Here is a 21,894-nt window from a genome sequence, read left to right as displayed (position 1 = left end):
ACCTAAATACTACTGTATTTTATGATCAAAATAAAAATTAAAAAAATGTGTTTGGTCACAATTCATGAGTCAATCTTGTTCAATATATCGGTTACACAGGAAAATTCAAATATTGGTATTTAGACATCCATCCAATGAGAACTTTACTATTAACTCAGAAAGATAGCCCAAGATATTTCTTGGAATCTACTGTATCTTAGCTTTTTTATGCTAAGGGAAATTTTCATTTTTTTTACAACCCGACCCCAAAAATTTCATTTTTTGTTGCTACTATTAAATTTTAATTAAGAGGCCAGAGAGGATTACTTATTTTATTTTATTTTATTTGGTTTTGGGCCACACCTGGTGATGTTCAGGGGTTACTCCTGGCTCTGCACTCAGAAATTGCTCCTGGCTTGGGGGACCATCTGAGACACTGGGGGTCAAACCCAGGTCCATCTGGGTCAGCCACATACAAGGCAAATGTCCTACCATTGTGCTATTGCTCTGGCCCCAGATTTCTTATATTTTGCAGATTTTGTACTACAAATTGTTTACATATATTACCATATGTAAGTTTTATGTTACGCTTGTAATAAAAGCAATAAATTTAATTCCATTCTTGATGTCATAATATGGAAAGAAAACAGTCTTTATGAAAGCTAAGTGGTAGGAAAAAAGAATGAGGTTAAAATATCTAGCAACTGGTAAACTGTCTTAAGTTACTACATACATCAGAAACAATTATTCCCTAAACTATATAAATACAAAATTGCTTTTCAAAAGAAACATTTTTAGTAAAAATATGTAATGAAACTTCCCCAAATGAAATCAAATTAAATCCTTTGACTTTTCAAAAGTTGTTTGGTTTGCTCGATAAATGTGTTTGCTAAGTAATATCTTTAAGTTACATTTTAAAAATATAATTACTTCATTTAAGCACAGTGGATACAAAATTATTCATGATTGAGTTTCACAGTAGAAGTACATCACCCTTCACCAGTACACATTTCCCACCATCAATGTCCCCCAGTTTCCCTCTCTCCCTCTGCCTGTCTCTGGAGCAAACAGATTTATTTTTATTTTAGTTCTCTCTCTCTCTCTCTCTTTCTTTCTGGAGCAAGCATTTTACTTCTCTCTCTCTCATTTTTCCTTTTTGACCCCATAGTTTGCACCATTGTTAATGAAGAGATACCATGTATATCACTTTACATATTTTCAGCACCCATTATTTAGTCCAGATAATCAGTTCCAACTATTATTGTTATATTACCTCCTTTTCTCCTTTAACTGCACTCACTGCTCTTTGTGGGAAACTTCCTTCCTTGGACTGGTCCCTAGGCACTCATCTCTATGCTCTATGGTATTATCACCACATTGTATTTTATTTTTCTTATATATCACAAATGAGTGAGATTATTCTATGTTTATCCCTCTCTCTCTCTCTCTGACTCATTTCACTTGACATAAGTAAATTTCATGCCTTCATTTTTCCTAACAGCTGCCTATTATTCAGTTTTTAGTTAGGCCTTTGTATAAGTTTTACTTGAACAGAAAATGGAATATAATTGGTTTAATGACTTCTCACTTAATAGTGCACAATCTAATTACTAAAAAGGGATTTTTCTCTACTGAAATGATGCTGCTTATGGCTCATAATCATCATTGTTATGGAATTAATACAAATATGTAAGCACTTGATAGCTTTTGTAATATCATGGCTTTTGTAAAATACATATTTTAGGTCCATTATTGAGTGGTAAGAATATTTTATTTAATATTTAATTACTTCAAACTGTTCCTATTAGATCAGATGAAACATTTGTTATTAGACCCTTTGGGTCCAGATTCTATTTCTTGCCTCAGCTTCCTCAACTTCAAAATGGGAACACTGATAATTAAGGTATTCTTAGATGCTAACATATGTTAAAAGGATGCCTGTTAGAGAACTGCTAAGTAAGAACAAAATGTAGTTAATGAATGTGGTTAATCCAGCAGTTGTATTTTGGGAGAGTTTTAGATAAAAGTGAATAAAACAAAGGATTTGCTTTAGACTTTAGCTTCAGTTCATTGTCATCAAATTTACCATTGGTGACAGTCATCTCTTTTTTTTGGGGGGGCACATTTAGTGTCTCCTGCTTGTTGCCCTGCTCTGATAAAAACTGTTTAGTGGGAATGTTGCACTGGTGATGGGGGGGGGTGTCCTCTTATATGACTGAAACCCAACCACAATCATGTTTGTAATCAAGGTGTTTAAATAAAATATTATTTAAAAAAAAACTGTTTAGTGGAGGCTACAGAACCTTGAAGTAATCATGTGATAGAGTTTCTAAGTAGGGAATGAAGAATGATAGCATATCAACATACGGTAATCTGAAATGAGATATTTTGATTCAACAAAGAAGGTGTTGGGTTCAGTCTTCTTTTGAGAGAAAGGCAATGAAAGGACAGATGTAGGCCAGTGTGAAGGTCAAGAATATGCTCCATGCATAAATGACACAAGGACCTGGACCTTCTCTGATTGCTGATAACAGGCAGAATCTCTGGAGGATTTGGGCTGCTCTGATGAAGCTTAGCATGCAAAGCTTTGCAGGAGCTATAAAAAGCTATGGAAGCTCTCTATTGTACCAGGTGTTATCTTCAAAGGTGCTAGAAATTGAGTTCTTTGGAGTCTTATGAAAAAGCCCTGAGAAGCAAAAGGTGAGTTTAATTTGTCCAATATGGTAACAGCTAAATAAGATATATATTGGCTGAAAATAAGATCTGGGTTAAGGAGCATGTGTTTTCCTGGCTGGTTAGACAACTTTCCCACTATACCTTTCTTCTGTTTCTAAAAGCAGTAGACAAATAATCTGTATATTCAGGTTTACTGAATGGTAACTTTGTCTTTTCAAACTTGACAAAGAAATTTTTATTTATCATAGGTTAGAAAAAAGGATCTTTTATTGAATGTTTTTAAATCAAGAGGAATAGATAAGAAAAGACTAACTATTCCTTTCTTTATAAGTACTTCAGAAAAGAGAACATTTTCCCTCTTCATTACTATCTACAGAGTTGTCCTGCCACCTTTCATTTTATGAGTTCTTTGTCTCTTTTCTGTCCAAGATGTGAAGAAAAAGCCTAGATTCACTTCCTTCAATAAAAAACTAATTAGACATTTTACATATGGAAATATTTCTTCTAACAAAATACAACAAATTTGTTGAATGGCAAAGAGATATGATGTAAAGAAAGTCTCATTAAAATCAGGTAGAAGGGACTAGAGCCGTGGTGCAACGGTAAGTCATTGGTCTTGCACACAGCTGACCTAGGACAGACCGCAATTTGATCCCCCAGCATCCTATATGCTCCCCCAAGCCAGGAGCGATTTCTGAGCGCATAGCTAGGAGTAACCCCTGAGCATCACAGGATGTGGCCCCAAAACAAAAATAAATAAATAAAAATAAAAAATAAATCAGGTAGACGAGGCAAGAATGAGATCTCTCCATTCCTGCCTCTCTCTCTTTTCTAGTGTATAAAACCCAGCACTTCCTCCCTGAGGAGCTTTTATCCTCGAAGGACTCTCTTACAAGGAGAACTCCAACTTTTAAAACAATGCAAGAGATGAGTCCTATAAATTTTGATTATTTGGTTTGGGGGCCATTCTCTCTGGTGTTTAGGGTTTATTCTCAGTTCTGCCCTCAGGGATCGATCATGCCTGGTGGGGCTCAAAAAACCATATAGGTCACCAGGGATCACACTTAAGTCAGCCACATAAAAGGCAAGTGCCTTACCCACTGTACTATCTCACTGGCCCCACCTATAAACTTTTGGTATACTATCCTCAATGCCAGAAGTCTGAGAAATTGTGCTTAGATCTGCTCAATGGTAGCTGCTGGGGCCAGATTGGGGTAATAGTCTGATTTTATAAAACAAAGGCTAGACACAAATGCAACTAATTTAACTTACAAAAAATAGTAGTTTGCTAAAAAAAAAAAAAAAAGTACAAGGTGTTCATGTGGTGTCTTTCTGCAGGGCTCCAGAAGATCGACATTTCCTATAAAGAGTTTTATGGATTTCATGAGAAAGTCTCCAATTGCACTGCTCTACCTATGAAGGAGAGCTTTCTTGCCTGGTCCCATAACATTAATCAATGTCAGCCAGACAAACATTCACACTTGGTTTTAGTCTGATTTCTATCTCTTCTAAGAGGGGAAGAGCTCTAACTCAATTATTATAGGTGGCCAGTGAGGCTTATACTTGGAGATCCTGCAAATCTTTAAATTGAGGTATTTGGAGGAGGAAGAGGTTTGAGTTACACCTTATTGTTCTCAGGCTATATACTCCTGGTTCTGTACTCAGGAATCATTCCCAGACAGACTTGGGGGACCAAACAAGGTGCCAGGAATCTGACCTGGGTCAACAGTATGCAAAGTGTCTTACCCACTGTACTATCTTTCTGGCTTTGTAAATTGAGTTTTTAAAATGCTTCTTCCATTGGGTATCTAAGGAACAACAGACTTAGGAGTCTTACAAGAAGAAAGTTTAAGTCTCTTAATAATCATCACAGCTGCCTACTAACGCTATGCCATGTGCCAAATAATAATATCTCCTGGGGGATAAAATTTTCCCCAACTTCTGTTCAGGTTTCAGTGGCTACTGTCAAAAGACATTTGTAAGTTCTTGGCTCTGATGGGAGGAGGGTTGTGCTTTTCTATTTTTTTATCCTATGTGTCACAAATGATAGTAGCACAATCCCTGGTCTGTGAAGGAAATGAAACCCCTTACTTTGGAGCTTTAATCTGAGGGGCAGGTTTCAGTTTTGGCATTGTTTAGTGGCCTAATTAGCCTCTTCCAAGGATGGAAAAGCCATTATTGCTCTTCATGATATAAAGTCAATACTGAGACAGAACTAAAACCTGGGGGAAAAAAATTTTTTTTTTTGGTTTTTGGGTCACACCCGGCAGCACTCAGGGGTTACTCCTGGCTCTATGTTCAGAAATTGCTCCTGGCAGGCCAGGGGGACCATAAGGGATGCTGGGATTCGAACCACCGACCTTCTGCATGAAAGGCAAACACTTTGCCTCCATGCTATCTCTCCGGCCCCAGAAAAAGATTCTTGATGTCATCTTCTGAGAGACAAAATCCAGAGTTGGAAATAGATAGCTAATGACATCTTTTGTGTCCCTGGATACACCCAAATGTGAGGTAGAAACTCTGAATTAGTTTTCTTACTTGATCTAATGAAGTTGCTGGTAGTGTAAGTCAATTTGATTTGTGTTTTGTCATTTGTAACAGATAACATTCTGTTCATTGGTGAATGCACAAGACCTAACACATAGATAGAATTCAGCAAATAGTTGTAGTTTCCTCACAATTTTTATTTGGTTGAATACACTAATCTCTCTTCCTCTCTCTTACATACACATACACAAACACACATGCATTGCATACACTTTTTTTTTTCAGTGAAGAAATGATCTGAAACTATCAGGTGACAAGCAATTTTATTTTGCAAAACAATCACTATACAGCAACAAATACATTTGCAAATTTTGATTGAAAAACATGAACTAACTACAACCAGTCATTGAAGAAATGCCTTCCTATGGTAACAGGCTCTAGAATTATCAGAAGAAAGAAACCCCCCCACAGATTTGTAGTGGCATGTTGGAACCGTGGAATCCCAGCATACAGAGTATACTTTTTGTTGAATTTTTTTCTTTTTGCTAAAGTTGAAATAGATTTTTATGATTTATTGACATTTTAGAGTTTAAAAATAATTTGTTTCCTGCAAAAAAATCTTGGCCTCAACCTACACATACAGCTTTCTTAGGTATAAAATAAAAAACAACCCACCTAATCAATGCTGATTTTAGCATATCTATCTCTAAAACAATGTCTAAACCTAGCCTTTTAAGCCATGGATTTACCATTTTAGGGGTGTGGGGGAGATCTTGAATCCATTACAGTTGATTTTCCTCCTTTTTGTCACATAAATAATAGGAGCAAAATAAATACCAGTTTCAGCTTGATAAGAATTCTGCATTGAGATAAATTATTTCTTAATAGAGACATGGCTATAGAATGGGTTGATAACATGGCTGTAGAATATGCTGAGGACATTTCCTGATACATTACTATTAAACTGTGTGGAGAAGGTCATGACTGCATGAGAATATGGTTCTACTTAACAAAATTCTTTTTCACTGTCATCAGCCAAACCTAGTTGGTAGTACACAGGTGTCTTGCTTGTGGGTGGGACTGCAACCCCTGTCCTGCTAAAAGTCAGCAGGCGAATCCAGAGAGAGTTGGTTCCTAAGTGAACAAGGCCTTTGAAACTCATCAAAACTCGGATCTTTCCTGCTTCATTGTAAGGTGCCCAATTTTTGGTTGCAGGAGACCCAGAGTGTGGGAGTTCCATGAAAAACTTGACCTTTTAACTCTTTTCAGTTCTGGATTACTTATGTTTTCTTAAACAGTTTCTCAAAGGCTAAAGCCAGAGAGAAACTGGCATTGATAGATCTAGAATTAAAACAATAAAGCCTTAATTTCTAGATCAGCGTATGGATGCCCCACAAGAGTGGTGTTCAAAAAGCTTGATTTGTGTCATTAATCTTAAGAGTAAAAGTAAGATAGGTTCCATCCCATATCCCCACAAGAAGATTTTGGTCTGTGTTCTCTCTTTACACTATAAGTTTCTTTTAGTAACTATAACAAGAAACCACATTTTCAATTAAAGAGTTTTTTATTTGTAATAATTTACAATGAGAGGAGATAAATGTTTAATGCCATATGTAATAATTTTATTTTGAACACATATTTCTAAGAATATTAATTTTAATATTTAATGTCTACTTATTTTTTAATTTTTTTATCCCAATTGAAAGAAAAACTTATTTCACTGGTTTACTATTCTCACCAGCCATAAGTCCTTTCTAGAGAACTTTAGTTACTAACACTATCATGTTTGTAAGAAAATACTATCATTCTCCACACAGCTTTTATTCTGTTTTCTAATGCATTTCAAGGAAAGCTGATTAATAAAATACCCAGATTGGTCAAACAAGCCTCAAAGAAATTATTTGGTAGAACATAGAACATTTTTAGATTTACTGAGCAGTTTCTAACTTTTTACCTCTTGTATAAAATAACTGATTTATAGAGTTTGGGACCTGTTTGTCTCTGTAAAACTTTATTTGAAAAGAATGATATCCATTTGCTCTGAGAGGTAAAAATCACATTGATTGCACTATCCAGGGATCACAGAATGGCACCTATGCCTCTCAGTTTTTGCATCTTTTAGTTCTTAGATGCTTTAAAACTTCTTGTTGCCTCATTCCATGCTTATCTTCCCCATTTTCTAATTTGACTTCTACCATCAGTTTTGCTTTTAGCTTTCCAAATCTAGCCCTATATCAGGGCTAGAAAATGAACAGGGAGCATTCTAAAATGCATCTAGCCAGCCTAATTTTGGCCATTTGCTATCTCATTGCTTACGCAGACATCTGAGTTGAATGATTTGTTGGAGGAAATAATTGATTTGTGATTTCTAGACTTGTGGAAAGTTGGTACAGCTCTAAATGTACTTATATTTTGTCATATCTTTACAAAGAATGTAATGTTGAAATCCCTAAAAAAATCAATTTGAATATCTACATCTCAATCTTTTGTGACTACAGGAAGATAGCTTTGGTCAGGGAGATACGTCATGGGTTGGAGCAAATACTTTGAGTAGAAAATTTCAATTGCTGGCACCATGTGATTCCCCAGACACTGCTTGTAATGGCCTCCAAACACCAAGCAGAAAGTAGATCTCAGCACTGCCAGGTTGGCACATCAAAACATTAAATGAAATAAAACAAAAACAAACAAAATATTTTCTTCCCTTTCAAATTAAGAGGTCTTTATTTTGTGTAAGGAAGCAAAACATCTTCCATCAGTGAATAGACAGGTTCTATTTGAAAGAATAAAATAAAAAGTCTTGAATTCCTACTGGTTTCAACTTTAGCAAATAAAGAAAAAAGACAAAGAAATCTGAAGAACTCTGTTTCATGAATGATTACAGGAATAAAATGCAAATTGTTTTGTGATTAAAAATAAGTTAAGTCCATAATCTTAAAAATAACAATCTGTAAACCCTTTATGTATAACTGGATCCACCCCCACAAACTCCATGTTGGTGAAAGCAAAGAAAAATAAATTTTTCTAGCATCACGGGAGAGACTTGTATCTGGCACTAAAACAGGGTTACAGCTTTGAGTTGTTACAGAAAGCAACTTCATGCTCAAACTTTTTGTCTTTTTTCATGTATTTTTATTTTAAATAGGGAAAGAACCCTGCTAACATCTACTTTCACATACCTAAAATTGCAACACCAAAGGGTGCAGGAGACACAGATACTGTGAATAAGGAAGTATAATATTCAAGTATATGAGGAAGTATCACAAATGGCCACAGAGAAATATATATATTTATATCTATAATACTGTATCAAACAGATGGAAATGGGGGGTATGAAACTGGTAGTGTGGACACAAATCTAGCTGATCAACTGACATTCTAATCAGACATGATTCCATCCTAATGAGTGCTTCATTTCTAAGAGATGCACTTGTATATCACTTCCTCAACCACAGCTCAAATGCTTCAGGATTAGTTTTTACTTAGTTAAATAATTTATTGGACTGATTTATACTCTGCAATAATTATCCAGGTCCCAAATGTTAATAACTTAATGGAATCTTTCTTCCCATTTATACAAAATAACACTTTAAAAAAACTTATTTCTTACATGTTCTTCCCATCCTGCAATCAGACTCCTTGATTGGATTTAACCTGCTGTTAAGTTACAGTGGGCAAAATGAAGTTTTTCACCCAGGAATAGAATAATGAAATGAGTAGCTTGGATTTTTAACAAGGCCTTTTGGAATGTAGTGGATAGCCTTCAGGCACATGAAAGGTAAAAATGCAATTATTTAAAATAATAATAGTCCATGCAAAACAGAGCAGAACAAAAATAATTGTCTGATTGTACTCATGTAAAGCCAGTGTCTTCCTGTTGCAAATGGAAATCAAGTCAGTTTCTGCATATACTAATCATTTGTCTTTATAAAATTGTAACAATGACTACAGTTTGGGAATGATATTATTTATTTTATGGTTTTTAAAGGATGAAAATAACACCTGCTCGGAGCCCACTCCTGCCAAGAGCTCATGCCTAAATATTATAAGAATGCTAAATGAATGGGAAGTGTTCACAAGCCCTGCTTAGCGAGTGCCGCAGTGACATCCTCGGCTAAAGTAGCAAGCTGAGGAGATTCGAGCAGGTTGATGCTTCCAGAAGAGGAGACATTGCTGAGTCGTCGGGGGGATGCTACGCTGGATCTGCCCGGGGACTGGGTTATGATCTCAGCTCCGTGGTCTACGCGGGCCTTTGCATGCTCTCGGAAGTTCAGCTTTTGGCTGTCAATCTGTTCAAAACAAGTATCAGTGCTCAGAAGTTGAAGTATTTTCACTGGCTCTCAGTACTTCTATATATCTCAGAACTGATACTAATAATGCTTCTATTCAATTCAATCATCTCCCATATATTAATGATTTTACTTTGAAGTCCATTTTGATGAAGAGTTTAACGGAATGATTAAAAAAGAGGATGAAGATTGGCTATGTCCGAGATACTTACCTTGACATTACCACCTCCAGGTACATGGTGAGCATTGTCAAGTGAACCCACTTTAGCTTGGGCCTTTTCTTTGAAATCCAGTTTTACACTCTCAATTTTCACACGTCCACCACCTATAAGAGGAATAACGATAACGCTTATGAGTGTCTAATTAAAATTAAATCTTGTATTTGAGGTAACATTTTCTTCCAAATGTTAATAGTAAATTGATCTTCAGAAACTACAGCTGATTAACTCAGCTATCCTTCTGACCATAGAAATAAAAAAAAGAATATTTCAGAATTTCTTCCCTATATTTATTATTTTCTTTGAAGTTTCCAAGATAATGACACCCTTTTTGTATTGTTTTGTGAATTAGTCTGTATACCTTTTTTGTCTTCCAAATTTGACATCAAAAGGAGTTTTCTTCTCTATGTAACAAAATATCAATAAAAATATCCTATTAATTCTTCAAGAAACTTGAAATATTCAGTCTTTTATTCTAATGGAACAAGTTAAAATGAAGCTCTTCTTTACTTTTCCTAATGATAATACTAGTAGGTAACTTGTCCAAAGTACAGTTAGCCTAGAAATGATGCATAATTGAATACATTTTGAATAGAGGATTTCAATCTATGGTACCATGTGATCCTCCAGACTCTACTTGTAATGGCCTCCAAATACCAAGCACATGAGTAATATTTTTATTTGTATTTTTGGGGGAGCTTTTTCCATCAGTAGTTACGGTTTATTCCTGGTTATGCACTCAGAAATTACTTCTGGAGATGCTTGGGACTGCCTGGGATGAAACCCAGGTTAGTCATAAGGAAAGCAAATGTCAAAAGTGCTATATTACTGCTCTGGTCCCTCATTTTTCAATTTTCAACACTGATAACATGTTGAGTCTGTTGACTTGGGGATCAATTGTCTATGACTAATAAGCTTTAAGAATATCCATTTATAGAATGCCAGTGTTGAATACAAGCAAGAGGTTGGGGAGGAGAGTGAAGGCATTGGTGGTGGGAACATTGCACTGGGGAAGAATTTTTTTGATATAACTAAAACCCAACTACAAACATACTTATAGTCATGGTGCTTAAATAAAGATATTAAAAAAATAAGAGGTAACAAAAAAATAAGATAAATTAGCATATGAAACTAAAGGAAAGGTCAGAATATATCCTTAATAGATCTTGTACAAATATATAGGGATTTTATAATACTGATTGGAGAATAATAAGAGAGATTTTAATAATGCAATTTTTGAAATGATTACTAGTCTGAAACCTAAGGGCATGCTGATGAATGAGGTTGTCAGTTGTCAATCTACATTTTGGTCTCCCAATTTCTGAACACCTTTCTCTACTTTGTGAACACTGACTGAGCTATACTGAGTAGGTCTTTTTGCTGTGTGTGTATGTGTGTGTGTGTGTGTGTGTGTGTGTGTGTGTGTGTGTGTGTGTGTGTGTGTGTGTGTGTGTGTGTGTGTGTGTGGTTTTGGGTCATACCCGGCAGTGCTCAGGGGAAACTCTTGGCTCCATATTCAGAAATTGCTCCTGGCTGTCACGGGGGACCATATGGGAAGCCGGATTCATGCATGAAAGGCAAATGCCTTACCTCCATGCTATCTCTCCGGCCCCCTGAGTAGGTCTTTTTATTCAGTCTGCTCTTAAGCACTTTCCAATGTCTCCCGATAGCTTAACCCTGGAAAAATATTGAACTAGACTCCTTTATCCACTCCCACCTAAGAGGTTTGCTTTCATTTTCATTAGAAACTTCATTTGGGTTTTTTGTATTCTGAAAGCCCAGAGTAAATAATGTGACTTCCTATAGTCACTGTACCTTTTGTGATTTTGATGTGGTAAAATGATCAAAGAAACTGTACTGAAATAAGTAAAATATTTTTCCACAAATTTTGGTCTGCTTACTCTTTATGTAACCTTTCATATCAAAGGGAAATTTTGCTAAAAATTCATGTCTGGGGGCCAGAGAGATAGCACATTGGAAAGGCATTTGCCTTGCATGCAACCGATCCAGGATGGATGGATTGTGGTTCAAATCCAGGCATCCCATATGGTCTCCTATGCCTGCCAGAAGCGATTTCTTAGCACAAAGTCTGGAGTAACCCCTGAGCGCCACCCAGTGTGACCCAAAAACCAAAAAAAAAAAAAATCATATATATTAAGACACATGACATTTTATTCATGTAATATTTATTTATATCAATGTCCAGATGCTGACCCATTGGTATACTAAAATTATATTGCATAACTGGATCATATTGTGAAGAAATATCCATTAATTTATCAATTTTATGTATGCTTAGAATATCATGATGTTGTTTCACTCATCCTTAGAGAAAATATATGCTGTCTTTCTCTCAAAATAGTATTACTACAGAAAGCTTAATTCTTTCAGCAACATCTAGCAATGTGGACATCACAAATTAATAGTGATGGTAATAGTATAATACATAAAACATACTTAATTTAGAACAAGAGTAGGGAATATCTGGTCTGCTGGTCTTCTCACTGATTGTCCAACCCCTATTATCTTTACTATATGACCTATGAATAAATATCTAAATGGACCTTGGGGGACTCTGATTTAAAGCTTGGAGCATGTTAATTTTTTCAACTATATAAACTTAATCCCCAGGAATCTTATTTTTATACTGTTTTATAAATTCTGATCTGATAAAAATTCTCTTCTTAACCTTTTTCCCCCTGATTATATATTATGTAAGTAAAACCCTGTTAAAATGTTGTTAAAATTTTCTGAAAGGAAAAGGAAAAAATAATGTAATACAGAGACCTAAAGTATATTTACAACAGAAAGTATAAGAAGTGTATTTCCATTGGGGCCTAATTGAATTAAAAAATTCTGTGTAACTTTTAGAGAAGCGCTTTTGAAATCAGAGATAAAATTTTTATATGATGGATAATTATGGATTCATCTTGTGAAAGACTAAAATCTCTTTAGGGGAGAGAAAATGCCCAATAATAATATTCAGTACTATAGTCTTCTTTGTTTTAGAGTAGGGAGAATTCCCAGTGGTGTTCAGCATCCACTGGACACCCCAAGTAATAGTTGGTCCTTCTTCGTGGGATTCAGGGTTTGGTGCAATAATGATAGGGGTTAGTAGTGTTATATCCAATGGTGCTTGGAGAGTCTAAGGATTCAACATAAGGCCTTTAGAATATAAAGCATTTCCCCATCCCTGTTTTGAGCTATCTTCCTTATCTAGACAATAATTTTAATAAAGTCTCATTTGTCCTAGAGTAGGGTCTACAGGACCAGATATTTCTATTAATCCCCAAGTGTTAAATGGTCTTGATTATTTTCTCCAAAAATATTTCATACTGGGGCCGGTGAGGTGGCGTTAGAGGTAAGGTGTCTGCCTTGCAAGCGTTAGCCAAGGAAGAACCGCAGTTCGATCCCCTGGCGTCCCATATGGTCCCTCCAAGCCAGGGGCAATTTCTGAGCACTTAGCCAGGAGTAACCCCTGAGCATCAAATGGGTGTGGCCCAAAACTCCCCCAAAAGTTCATATTTTACATTAATTTTGGAAACTTCTTGCTATTTTCAAGGGCTATTGTGCTAACACTTAATTGCATATTTAGCCATTTGATTCAATGTTATATAGGAGTTACATTTAAAAACAATTTTAACCATAGTGTCTAAAATAAAAATGGAAGAGTGAGAAAGAGAGAGAGAGGAAAAGAGACAAATATTGCCATGGAGGCAGGCTGAAGGGAGAACAGTGGTGTGGGCAAGAGAGAAAAGGGACATTGGTGATGAGAAGGGTTTTGAACAAGGTATGACTGAAACTCAATCATGAACAACTTTGTAACTGTATATCTCATGAAGATTCAATTAAATAATTTATAAACAAAGAAATATGTTTAAATCTATATTTATGACAGTAGTATTTTTAAGAGCACAGGTGAGAATATTATTTAAGGCATACTTGGATTATACTCAGATTTTTCTTACTTGGCTAAATCAAGATGAAAGACTAGATTGTTAAAATTAACTGCTTTATCTGTGTTTCTATACTTCTATGGAAGAAAAAATTATGTTAAAATATTCTTAAAAGTTTTATAAATTTTATAAATTTATAAATACACATTACATAAATATTAAATGGTATTACATTTTATATTCATAATGTACCATATGTGTAACATGAAATATTAAAATTAAAATTTCTAACATGTAGGATTCACACTTTTTGAAGAGAAAAATGCCCTGCATGTATGAATATAAATTCTACTTTGGAACACTAATCTATGAGATATATTAAAAGACAACAAATAATCTTTGGTCAAATAAATTGGGTAAGCATTACATTCTGTTTAATATTTACAGAGCATATTAACATACTAAAGTATATGTAAAGTTGATCAAACTTCTTTAGCTTGGCTTTAGCACACTAATCTTTACACATACGGTAGAAAAACAAATTCATGAAAAATCTTTGAAAATACTTGTTTAATGTGAATATATATGAATATCAATATCAATATGAATATGCATTTAAAATATATGTAGATAACTCTATTAATATTTTATAACATAGTGATAAATTCATCTTATATACCATAGAGTTTTAGCTGATCAGATGATATGTGGCCACTTTGTTAACTGGGCTCACCTGTCCAGAGTACAATACTTATCCTTCAATAATTAGCTTGCAGTGTATTCTTTTTTAAGTTATTAATAAAACAATTTTCTACCTGGTCTGTGGCGGATATTCTTCAAAGAGCCACATTTTGAAGTCACATGGCTTAGATCTATCTTCTTGGTAACAATCTGTACCTGTGTGAACCATACAAAATATGCTTAAAATAGTCTAGACATGGGTAATCTCCTCCAATAATATATAAAATTTAGAAATATATTTAAGCTTAAAACATACTACAACATATTTAGAACCCAGGCTGAAGCACATACATACACAGAGAGAAACATAATTTCTTATGTTTTCCTATGTGTTTGGAATGGGAAGAAGCTCATAAGTCAAAGACAGTCTTAGAACAAATGCTTTTTCTAATAGAAAGATCATGCCACAAGAAGTAGAAAAAATTGGATTAATAAGGCAAGCTTCTACTCAGAGAATTGAAGCATAATATGTTAAACCCTGCCATGAGTAAAGAGCCAAGTGAAGAGAAAAATTATCCTTTAGAAAGAAATATTTTTACCTAAAATGATCAATATTACTTGTAGATAAAAGACTATCATATTATGATAAAAGAAATTGCTAAACACATGTTTCAAAATATTTTTGTCATGCCTTAGATAAAAAGAATTTCTCCAGAAACCCAAATCATAAAATAATAGCAATGTTTTTAAAACTATTTTTTTTTCTTTAGTAAGGTTATGTCATCCTGAAATCTCTGAAATAGTGCTTTTCCAAATCAGGTCCATTGTCTACTCACTTCATAAATACATGCAAATTTCTGAGACATTGTGAAAAAAAAACACATATTTGCAAGGATTCTATATGAGAAACTCATTCTTTATTGGAAGAAAACATTTAAGATTATTATTTTTGAGTTTTTGAGTATTATTTTTAACCCCAAGTAAAGATCATTGTTTTAAATTATCCTTTTCAACTTAAGTATTTCGAGCCATCTGCGATTTGTAAGGTCCTTTCAATTACTCTCAAGATATAGGCCTGTTAGGTCTATATTATGATTCCATCAAGTTATTTACCAGGACTAAAACTGCTTCATTGAGAATATATGAGATGTTCCCTTTAAGATAGGGCCAACAGTGTGTGTGTTTCTGATCCACATCTGGCAGTGCTTAAGAACAACTGGTGATGGTTGGAGGACCATATTTGATGCTAAGAACTGAACCTTGGTTAGCTTCATGCTTTAACATTTTGCATCAAGGGTTTTACCTTTTGTATTACCTCTCCAGCCAAACCATGTTGGTGTAAACATTACGCTCAGGTTTCCTGAAGGATCCTTGATGAAACCCAGAAAAATGCTGTGAACTTCCCACAAACAGAACCTTTAAAAATTTGGTGAAGTTACTTTTAGCAGGTGACAGTTGTTGGCTGACAGGACTAGCTTTCATTTCTTTTCATTGCCCAGTTGAAGAACAAGTAGTCAAGTGCTATTAGATAGATGATTATTATGTAAATTACTTGATATACAGATGACTGAAATATAAAACTGTACCAAAGGTATTAGAAAATGGATAGCACAGTTCACACTTTCAGTCATTTATAATTTATGAAGAACCACGCTTACTTGAGTTAAAGTTTGTCTCTTTCAATGCTGCCTCAGCTACTAGGAAACATGGATTTGATCTGTTTCATACTCTCATGGGATATTATTTCCACTCAATTCAAAATACAGAAAAAAAACTAATTAAGGCAAAGTGTATCCCTAGGATTTAATGTTTTTCCTCTGAATTACAGATGATCTTTGCTTCACCAGTTTTGTATTATTCCAACTGATATCCTGATACTCTTAAATAATGAACCACTTTGGATTCTTTCAAGTGTATCAGTTTCTGCCTCAACAGTAATTAAAATTGAGCTGGGAACGTGTGGTCCAGAAAACTTTGTCAGCATTTCCAGACCACATGAAAAAATACGAGTCCAATGACCCTACATTGTATCTCATTAAAAAAAAGGTGGGTTTGTCATTACCCTATAAGTCATGGGAAATTAATTAAAATTTTCTTCCTCTACTGAAATCAAGAAATTCAATGATCATTGTATAAGAAAATATGAGAAGCATTTCACCAAAATTGCACAACTGACAGGTCCCCAAACTAGAGGTACAGGTGGAGCAGCAAGAAGCAGGAAAGTGTGGTGGTAGTGAGGCAGGAGAGGTAACAGCCTGTGCAGGTGGCTCCAATCAGAACAGCTTTCTACAATACATTTCTACAAATATTTCTACTTACATTTCCGCCCCCAGCAGAATGTTTGATGTTATCCTTGGAACCACATCTGGACTGAACCTTGCTAAAATCGATCTTCTTGTTTAAAATTCTAACCTAAAAGGAATTGGAGGTAACTTCACTGCATTTCTTTTTTTTTTAATTTAGCAGGTAGGTCAAAGGAAACCAGAGGGGCCAGAGAGATAGTATGGAGGTAAAGCGTTGCCTTTCATGCAGAAAGTCATCGGTTCATATCCCGGCATCCCATATGGTCTCCCGAGCCTGCCAGGTGCGATTTCTGAGCTTGGAGCCAGGAGTAACCCCTAAGCGCTTCTGGGTGTGACCCAAAAGCCAAAAAAAGGAAACCAGAACGGATAACATCAAAAAACTTCCAGATTCTCTTGCATATGTTTAAGAGGAAAAACTGGACTGAAGAACAGATCTACCATATAAAATATAAGCCCTATTCCTGGGCATTTCCAGAGCGAAATAGATATTAGATAACCCAGTTGTAGGCAGGTTTAATTTGGAAAAAATTAGAGGTATAGAAAAATTTATCACATATTTCTGCACATTTTTAAAATAAAATTAAAGAGGAAAAAAATTTAAAAAAGAATCAGGGTCAGGTGCTGTGTGGTCTTAGGTGCATTGGTGGAGATAACAAAAGGACAGAACTAAATATCCAAGCCAAAGTCAATAATAATAGAGTCAAGAGACCCGAACTTTAACGATCTAAACTTAAATGGGCCTGTTATACTGGCAGGCCAGGGGACAAAGGGTGGTAGTATAAAATGCACTCTGAGAACATTGGTGGACAAAGGTGGTGGGAATGGCTCTGATTCATTGTTTGTCTGAAATCCAACTATGAAGGACATGTAAATCACAATGGCTTCAATACAATACAATTTAAAAAAAAATAAAAGAAAAATTTGAATCTTGGTGAGAGGGCAATACTGACTTTAGGTCTTTTTTTTTGGGGGGGGCACACCCATTTGACACTCAGGGATTACTCCTGACTATGCGCTCAGAAATCGCTTCAGGCTTTGGGGGACCATATGGGACTCTGTGTGATAGAACCGTGGCCCTTCTAGGCTAGCGTTTGCAAGGCAAGGCCTTACCTCTAGAGCCACCGCTCTAGCCCCATTGGCTAGGTCTTTTATAGAGCACTATGAAAGGTAGAATAATAGAGTTAAGTGTAATATTATGGGATATACCAGAGCCCCACCTGCCATAATCTCATCAGTCATCATAGATAGAAATCTCCTCATGGGACCAGTGTGATAGTATAGTGGTTAGGTTGTTTGCTTTGCATGCTTCTGACCCGGACCGGACCTGGTCCCCGGAGCCTGCCAAGAGTGATTTCTGAGCACAGAGCCAGGAGTAACCCCTGAGAGTCATGAGCTGTGGCAAAACAAAAACAAAAACCAAAAACCAAAAAAGAAATATCTCCACATACACTTGAGTGTTGTATTGGCCATACAGGTAGGTTTCACAATGGGTCTAGCTGAATGTTAGTGAGGTACTCATTCATCTTTGATTTAGTGAATTGATGGTCAGTCATGTGGAGACTATCCAGACCTTAGTTGGACTCAGACTATTTGAAGTTAGATATTGTACTTTTATTTACAGGAAGTCTAGTATTAATCTTCAAGACAATAGTAAGTCCATAAGTATATTATTGCTCTGGTATTGTGTAATGAGAGAAGCAGTAACTCTTATGATTGTCTGTGTCCTTTGAATTTTACATATTTTGAAGGACAGATAAGATGTCAACATAGAAATATTTTTGTTATTACTTTAATTTTACTTCAGCATTACTATATCTTTCTCCACTTCCAGTCTAAAAACTACACACAAACCATGTCCTCTCAATATCATAGGAGACAATTCATTCTCTTAAAGAGTAAAAAGGCAAGAAAAATGTATTCAAGATATATAATCCTAGATATTCAAGGATAGAATCACATTTCTTGGTATTTGCAAAGGAGTGAAAATAAGGGGACATGACATCTTATTTTTAACAAGATAAAATTTAACTTTCTGTGGCTGCCTAATTTTAACAAGATAGCTTGTCCCCAACAGGAAAACATAATTGACAGTTTCACTGGCAGCCCAAGGGAATTGCTTCTTGTCAAAATCTGAATTTAAAAGATAGTGATGATTGGGTCACTCTTTTTTTTTTTTTTTTTTTGGTTTTTGGGCCACACCTGTTTGATGCTCAGGATTACTCCTGGCTATGCACTCAGAAATCGCTCCTGGCTTGGGGGGACCATATAGGACGCTGGGGGATAGAATAGTGGTCCGTCCTACTCTACCTTAACTCTAACGCCACCTTCCGGCCCCGATTGGGTCACTTTTAAGAAAAAAATAAGAATCCCAATTTTAAAAAAAAAAGAGGAAATCAAAGATGCTACTTAATAATAAAAATAGTTACACTGTATCATAGAAACTATAGAAACAGAAGATGGGTAAGTGCTATTACATTTCAAGTTTCATAAATTACTTATATGAAGAAAATAATTTTGATTTATAATTCCTAACAACACTTTAAAGTATTCTCTACAAGGATCTAATTATTTTTACAATAAAGTAAATACTGTCACTTTCTTTATCTTTAAGGATGTACTGTGGCTCACATTTCACTTACAAATTTTAATCCAGATAGCATTACAGCACCAATCAAGTGACTCATTATCAAATGATCAAAAGCCAAATGTTAAATCTGATTCATCTGTGGCAGAAATGGAAATTCCAAATTCAGTTGCATGAATCTGTTTGACATTAACATTTAATCAACTTTTTGGCAATTTTTCATGACTTCCAAAACAATGATTCAAACTCAAAGGGGGTAGCACATATTAATAGCATTATTTCGAGCTTTTAAGTATTAAAATTTGAAACTGATAAGCAAACTTATTTTTATTTTCCTTAGACTTTCTAGAGAGTCATAGATTTTCTTTGACAAAGGGTTGGTGCTTGAATTCAAACCCAGGGCCCTACACAGGCAGAGCAAATGTGCTTTATAACCAACTGCCTCCCACGTCCCCATCTGCACCATAGCCTAGAGAAGGCTTCCCAATGAAACAACTAGCTGGTCCTTTTCTATTTATGGTAAACTTCCTCAAGTCAGTGTTTAATAGTATATAACGTGAAGCAGACTTTTGAGATATATTGGCATGTTATTAACATGTTCTCACATATTCAGTACTTCAGAGAAATGGGTTGTTTTTGTCTAAATGATGGCATTGGTCTTGCTTGATAATTAAGTGGTCTAAAACAAGATCATTTGGGTAGTAGCATATTAATGCTCATATTAATATTCAGTTTGATTCTTGTTCTAGCTTGACAACATGTGCATTTGAGTGCCACTGTACCCTGTGACTCACATTCATGGTTTAACAACCAAAGATCTCTAGGGGCCATATAGAAATAATTAACACCTTAATGTTAATTCTGCAAATAGCAGAAGTGCTCAGAAACCATCCCATTAATAGAAATATGGCTACAAGGAATAATCCTTTATTTCAAATTATTTTTGTAATCAGAGTCCAGTTCTTTGTCTCTGATCTATGAATGGACTTAAATAAAAATGACTTTCATCAGGAAGTAATTTTCTTTTCTTTTCTTTTCTTTCTTTTTTATTTTGTTTTTGTTGTTGTTGTTGTTGTTGTTGTTGTTTTTGGGTCACACCTGGCAACACTCAGGAGCTACACCTGGCTCCAGGCTCAGAAATCGCTCCTGGCAGACTCGGGGGACCATATGAGATGGCCGGATTCGAAACAATGTCCTTCTGCATGAAAGACAAACGCTCTACCTCCATGCTATCTCTCCGGCCCCAGGAATTTTCAATACACCCTGTTATGTTACAAGCCCATGCCAAGAGAAAATTATTTTAATGTCTTAGAAAAATAATCTTTGGGGCCCGGAGAAATAGCACAGCGGCATTTGCCTTGCAAGCAGCCGATCCAGGACCTAAGGTGGTTGGTTCGAATCCCGGTGTCCCATATGGTCCCCCGTGCCTGCCAGGAGCTATTTCTGAGCAGACAGCCAGGAGTAACCCCTGAGCACCGCTGGGTGTGGCCCAAAAACCAAAAAAAAAAAAAAATCTTTGATTTGACATATATACTAATTTTTCTACATCCAAGATATAGAGGAAAAATATTTGAAAACAATACTTATAATTGTCTCTTAAAGCATTTTAATATTTGATAACCCAACTGGTTTTTTTTTTTTCGGGCCACACCCGTTTGACACTCAGGAATTACTCCTGGCTAAGCGCTCAGAAATTGCCCCTGGCTTGGGGGGACCATATGGGACACCAAGGGATTGAACCGAGGTCCTTCCTTGGCTAGTGCTTGCAAGGCAGACACCTTACCTCTAGCACCACCTCGCCGGCCCCTGATAAACCAACTTTAATTTGCAGAAAAAAGTTGCAGTAATTTTTTCTCCTGTATATTTACCCTAAGAGGTGAAATATATTATATTCAAAATGTGGGTTATCTTGCTAATGCTCTGCATAGTCATAATATTGCTAAACTCCCTTGTTCTTACTAAATGTGTCTGCTCTCAACCCCAAAGTTAGTTAGGCAATGGGACTCTTAGCAATTCTGACTTTTTGCTTTTGTTTGTTTTGGGGGCACATCCAGCAGGGCTCAGGGCTTAGGCATCAATTCCTGGGGGATAGGGGGCTACTATATAAAGTGGCAGGCATAGAGTCTGGTTCAGCCACATTCAAGCAAGTGCCTTATGGACTGTACTATTTCTCTGGTTCAAGCGACTTTGATTTTTTGAGAGTGCTCCTCTATTATTCTCTTAATATTTTACATTTTCGTCACCTTGTAATATTCCATAGAATCCAAGGAGCCTTCTATAAATCAGCAAGCTCATATTCTGTTTTTGTTTGTTTGTTTGTTTTTGTAACTATCACCTCAAGAATGTCCCCATTACAATTTGTTATCATGTTTTTGTTTGGCTAGTATATAAATAGCAAAGAAAAAGAGACTCTACAGGTAATAATATATTTGTAAATCAAAAATAATACTTCCATTGTTTTTAATAAATATTTTTAAAAACCTATCTCTAAAACTTTTTATTGCTCTTCAAAAATAGTTAAACTATAGTTACAAATATTATTTTTCCATGCACGGAATACCAGTGATTTAGAGAAGCTGTTTTGGGTCTCTGATAGCAAAAAATAAAAATTTATCAATGTAATATACTTTGGGGAACAGTTTTTGTTCATGCTCAGTTGAGTAATAGAAATTTAAAGTTCTTGCGATTATCTTATTACTCTTTTTACTTAATACTTGTTTGAAGTACTAACAGGAAAAAAGTGGCTTGGAAATGAATTTAAGGGAAAATGTTATAAAGGGA

The 21,894-nt window shown here is 35.5% G+C and overlaps 1 protein-coding gene across 23 annotated transcripts in view; it reads right to left on the bottom strand.

Annotated features, from left to right (window-relative positions):
• Positions 1-7,530: 7,530 nt before the first annotated feature.
• The window catches only part of MAP2 (microtubule associated protein 2), a 188,670-nt gene continuing 174,306 nt past the window's right edge, over positions 7,531-21,894 (bottom strand). For 22 of the 23 annotated variants that reach the window (XM_049784050.1, XM_049784042.1, XM_049784034.1 and 19 more), the window contains 3 exons: positions 14,361-14,442; positions 9,644-9,756; positions 7,531-9,431 (listed from right to left, as the gene is read on the bottom strand). In XM_049784050.1, the coding sequence (XP_049640007.1) occupies positions 9,216-9,431; positions 9,644-9,756; positions 14,361-14,442 (411 nt within the window). In that variant the 3' untranslated portion in view covers positions 7,531-9,215. Of the gene's footprint in view, positions 9,432-9,643; positions 9,757-14,360; positions 14,443-16,545; positions 16,639-21,894 lie in introns of all 23 variants that reach the window. The other variant, XM_049784126.1, reaches the window with a different exon arrangement.

The sequence above is a fragment of the Suncus etruscus genome, chromosome 1 (genome assembly GCF_024139225.1).
Source record: "Suncus etruscus isolate mSunEtr1 chromosome 1, mSunEtr1.pri.cur, whole genome shotgun sequence".
NCBI lineage: Eukaryota > Metazoa > Chordata > Mammalia > Eulipotyphla > Soricidae > Suncus > Suncus etruscus.
Note: the sequence above shows the minus strand (reverse complement) of the source record. Positions and strands in the feature narration are given on the sequence as shown.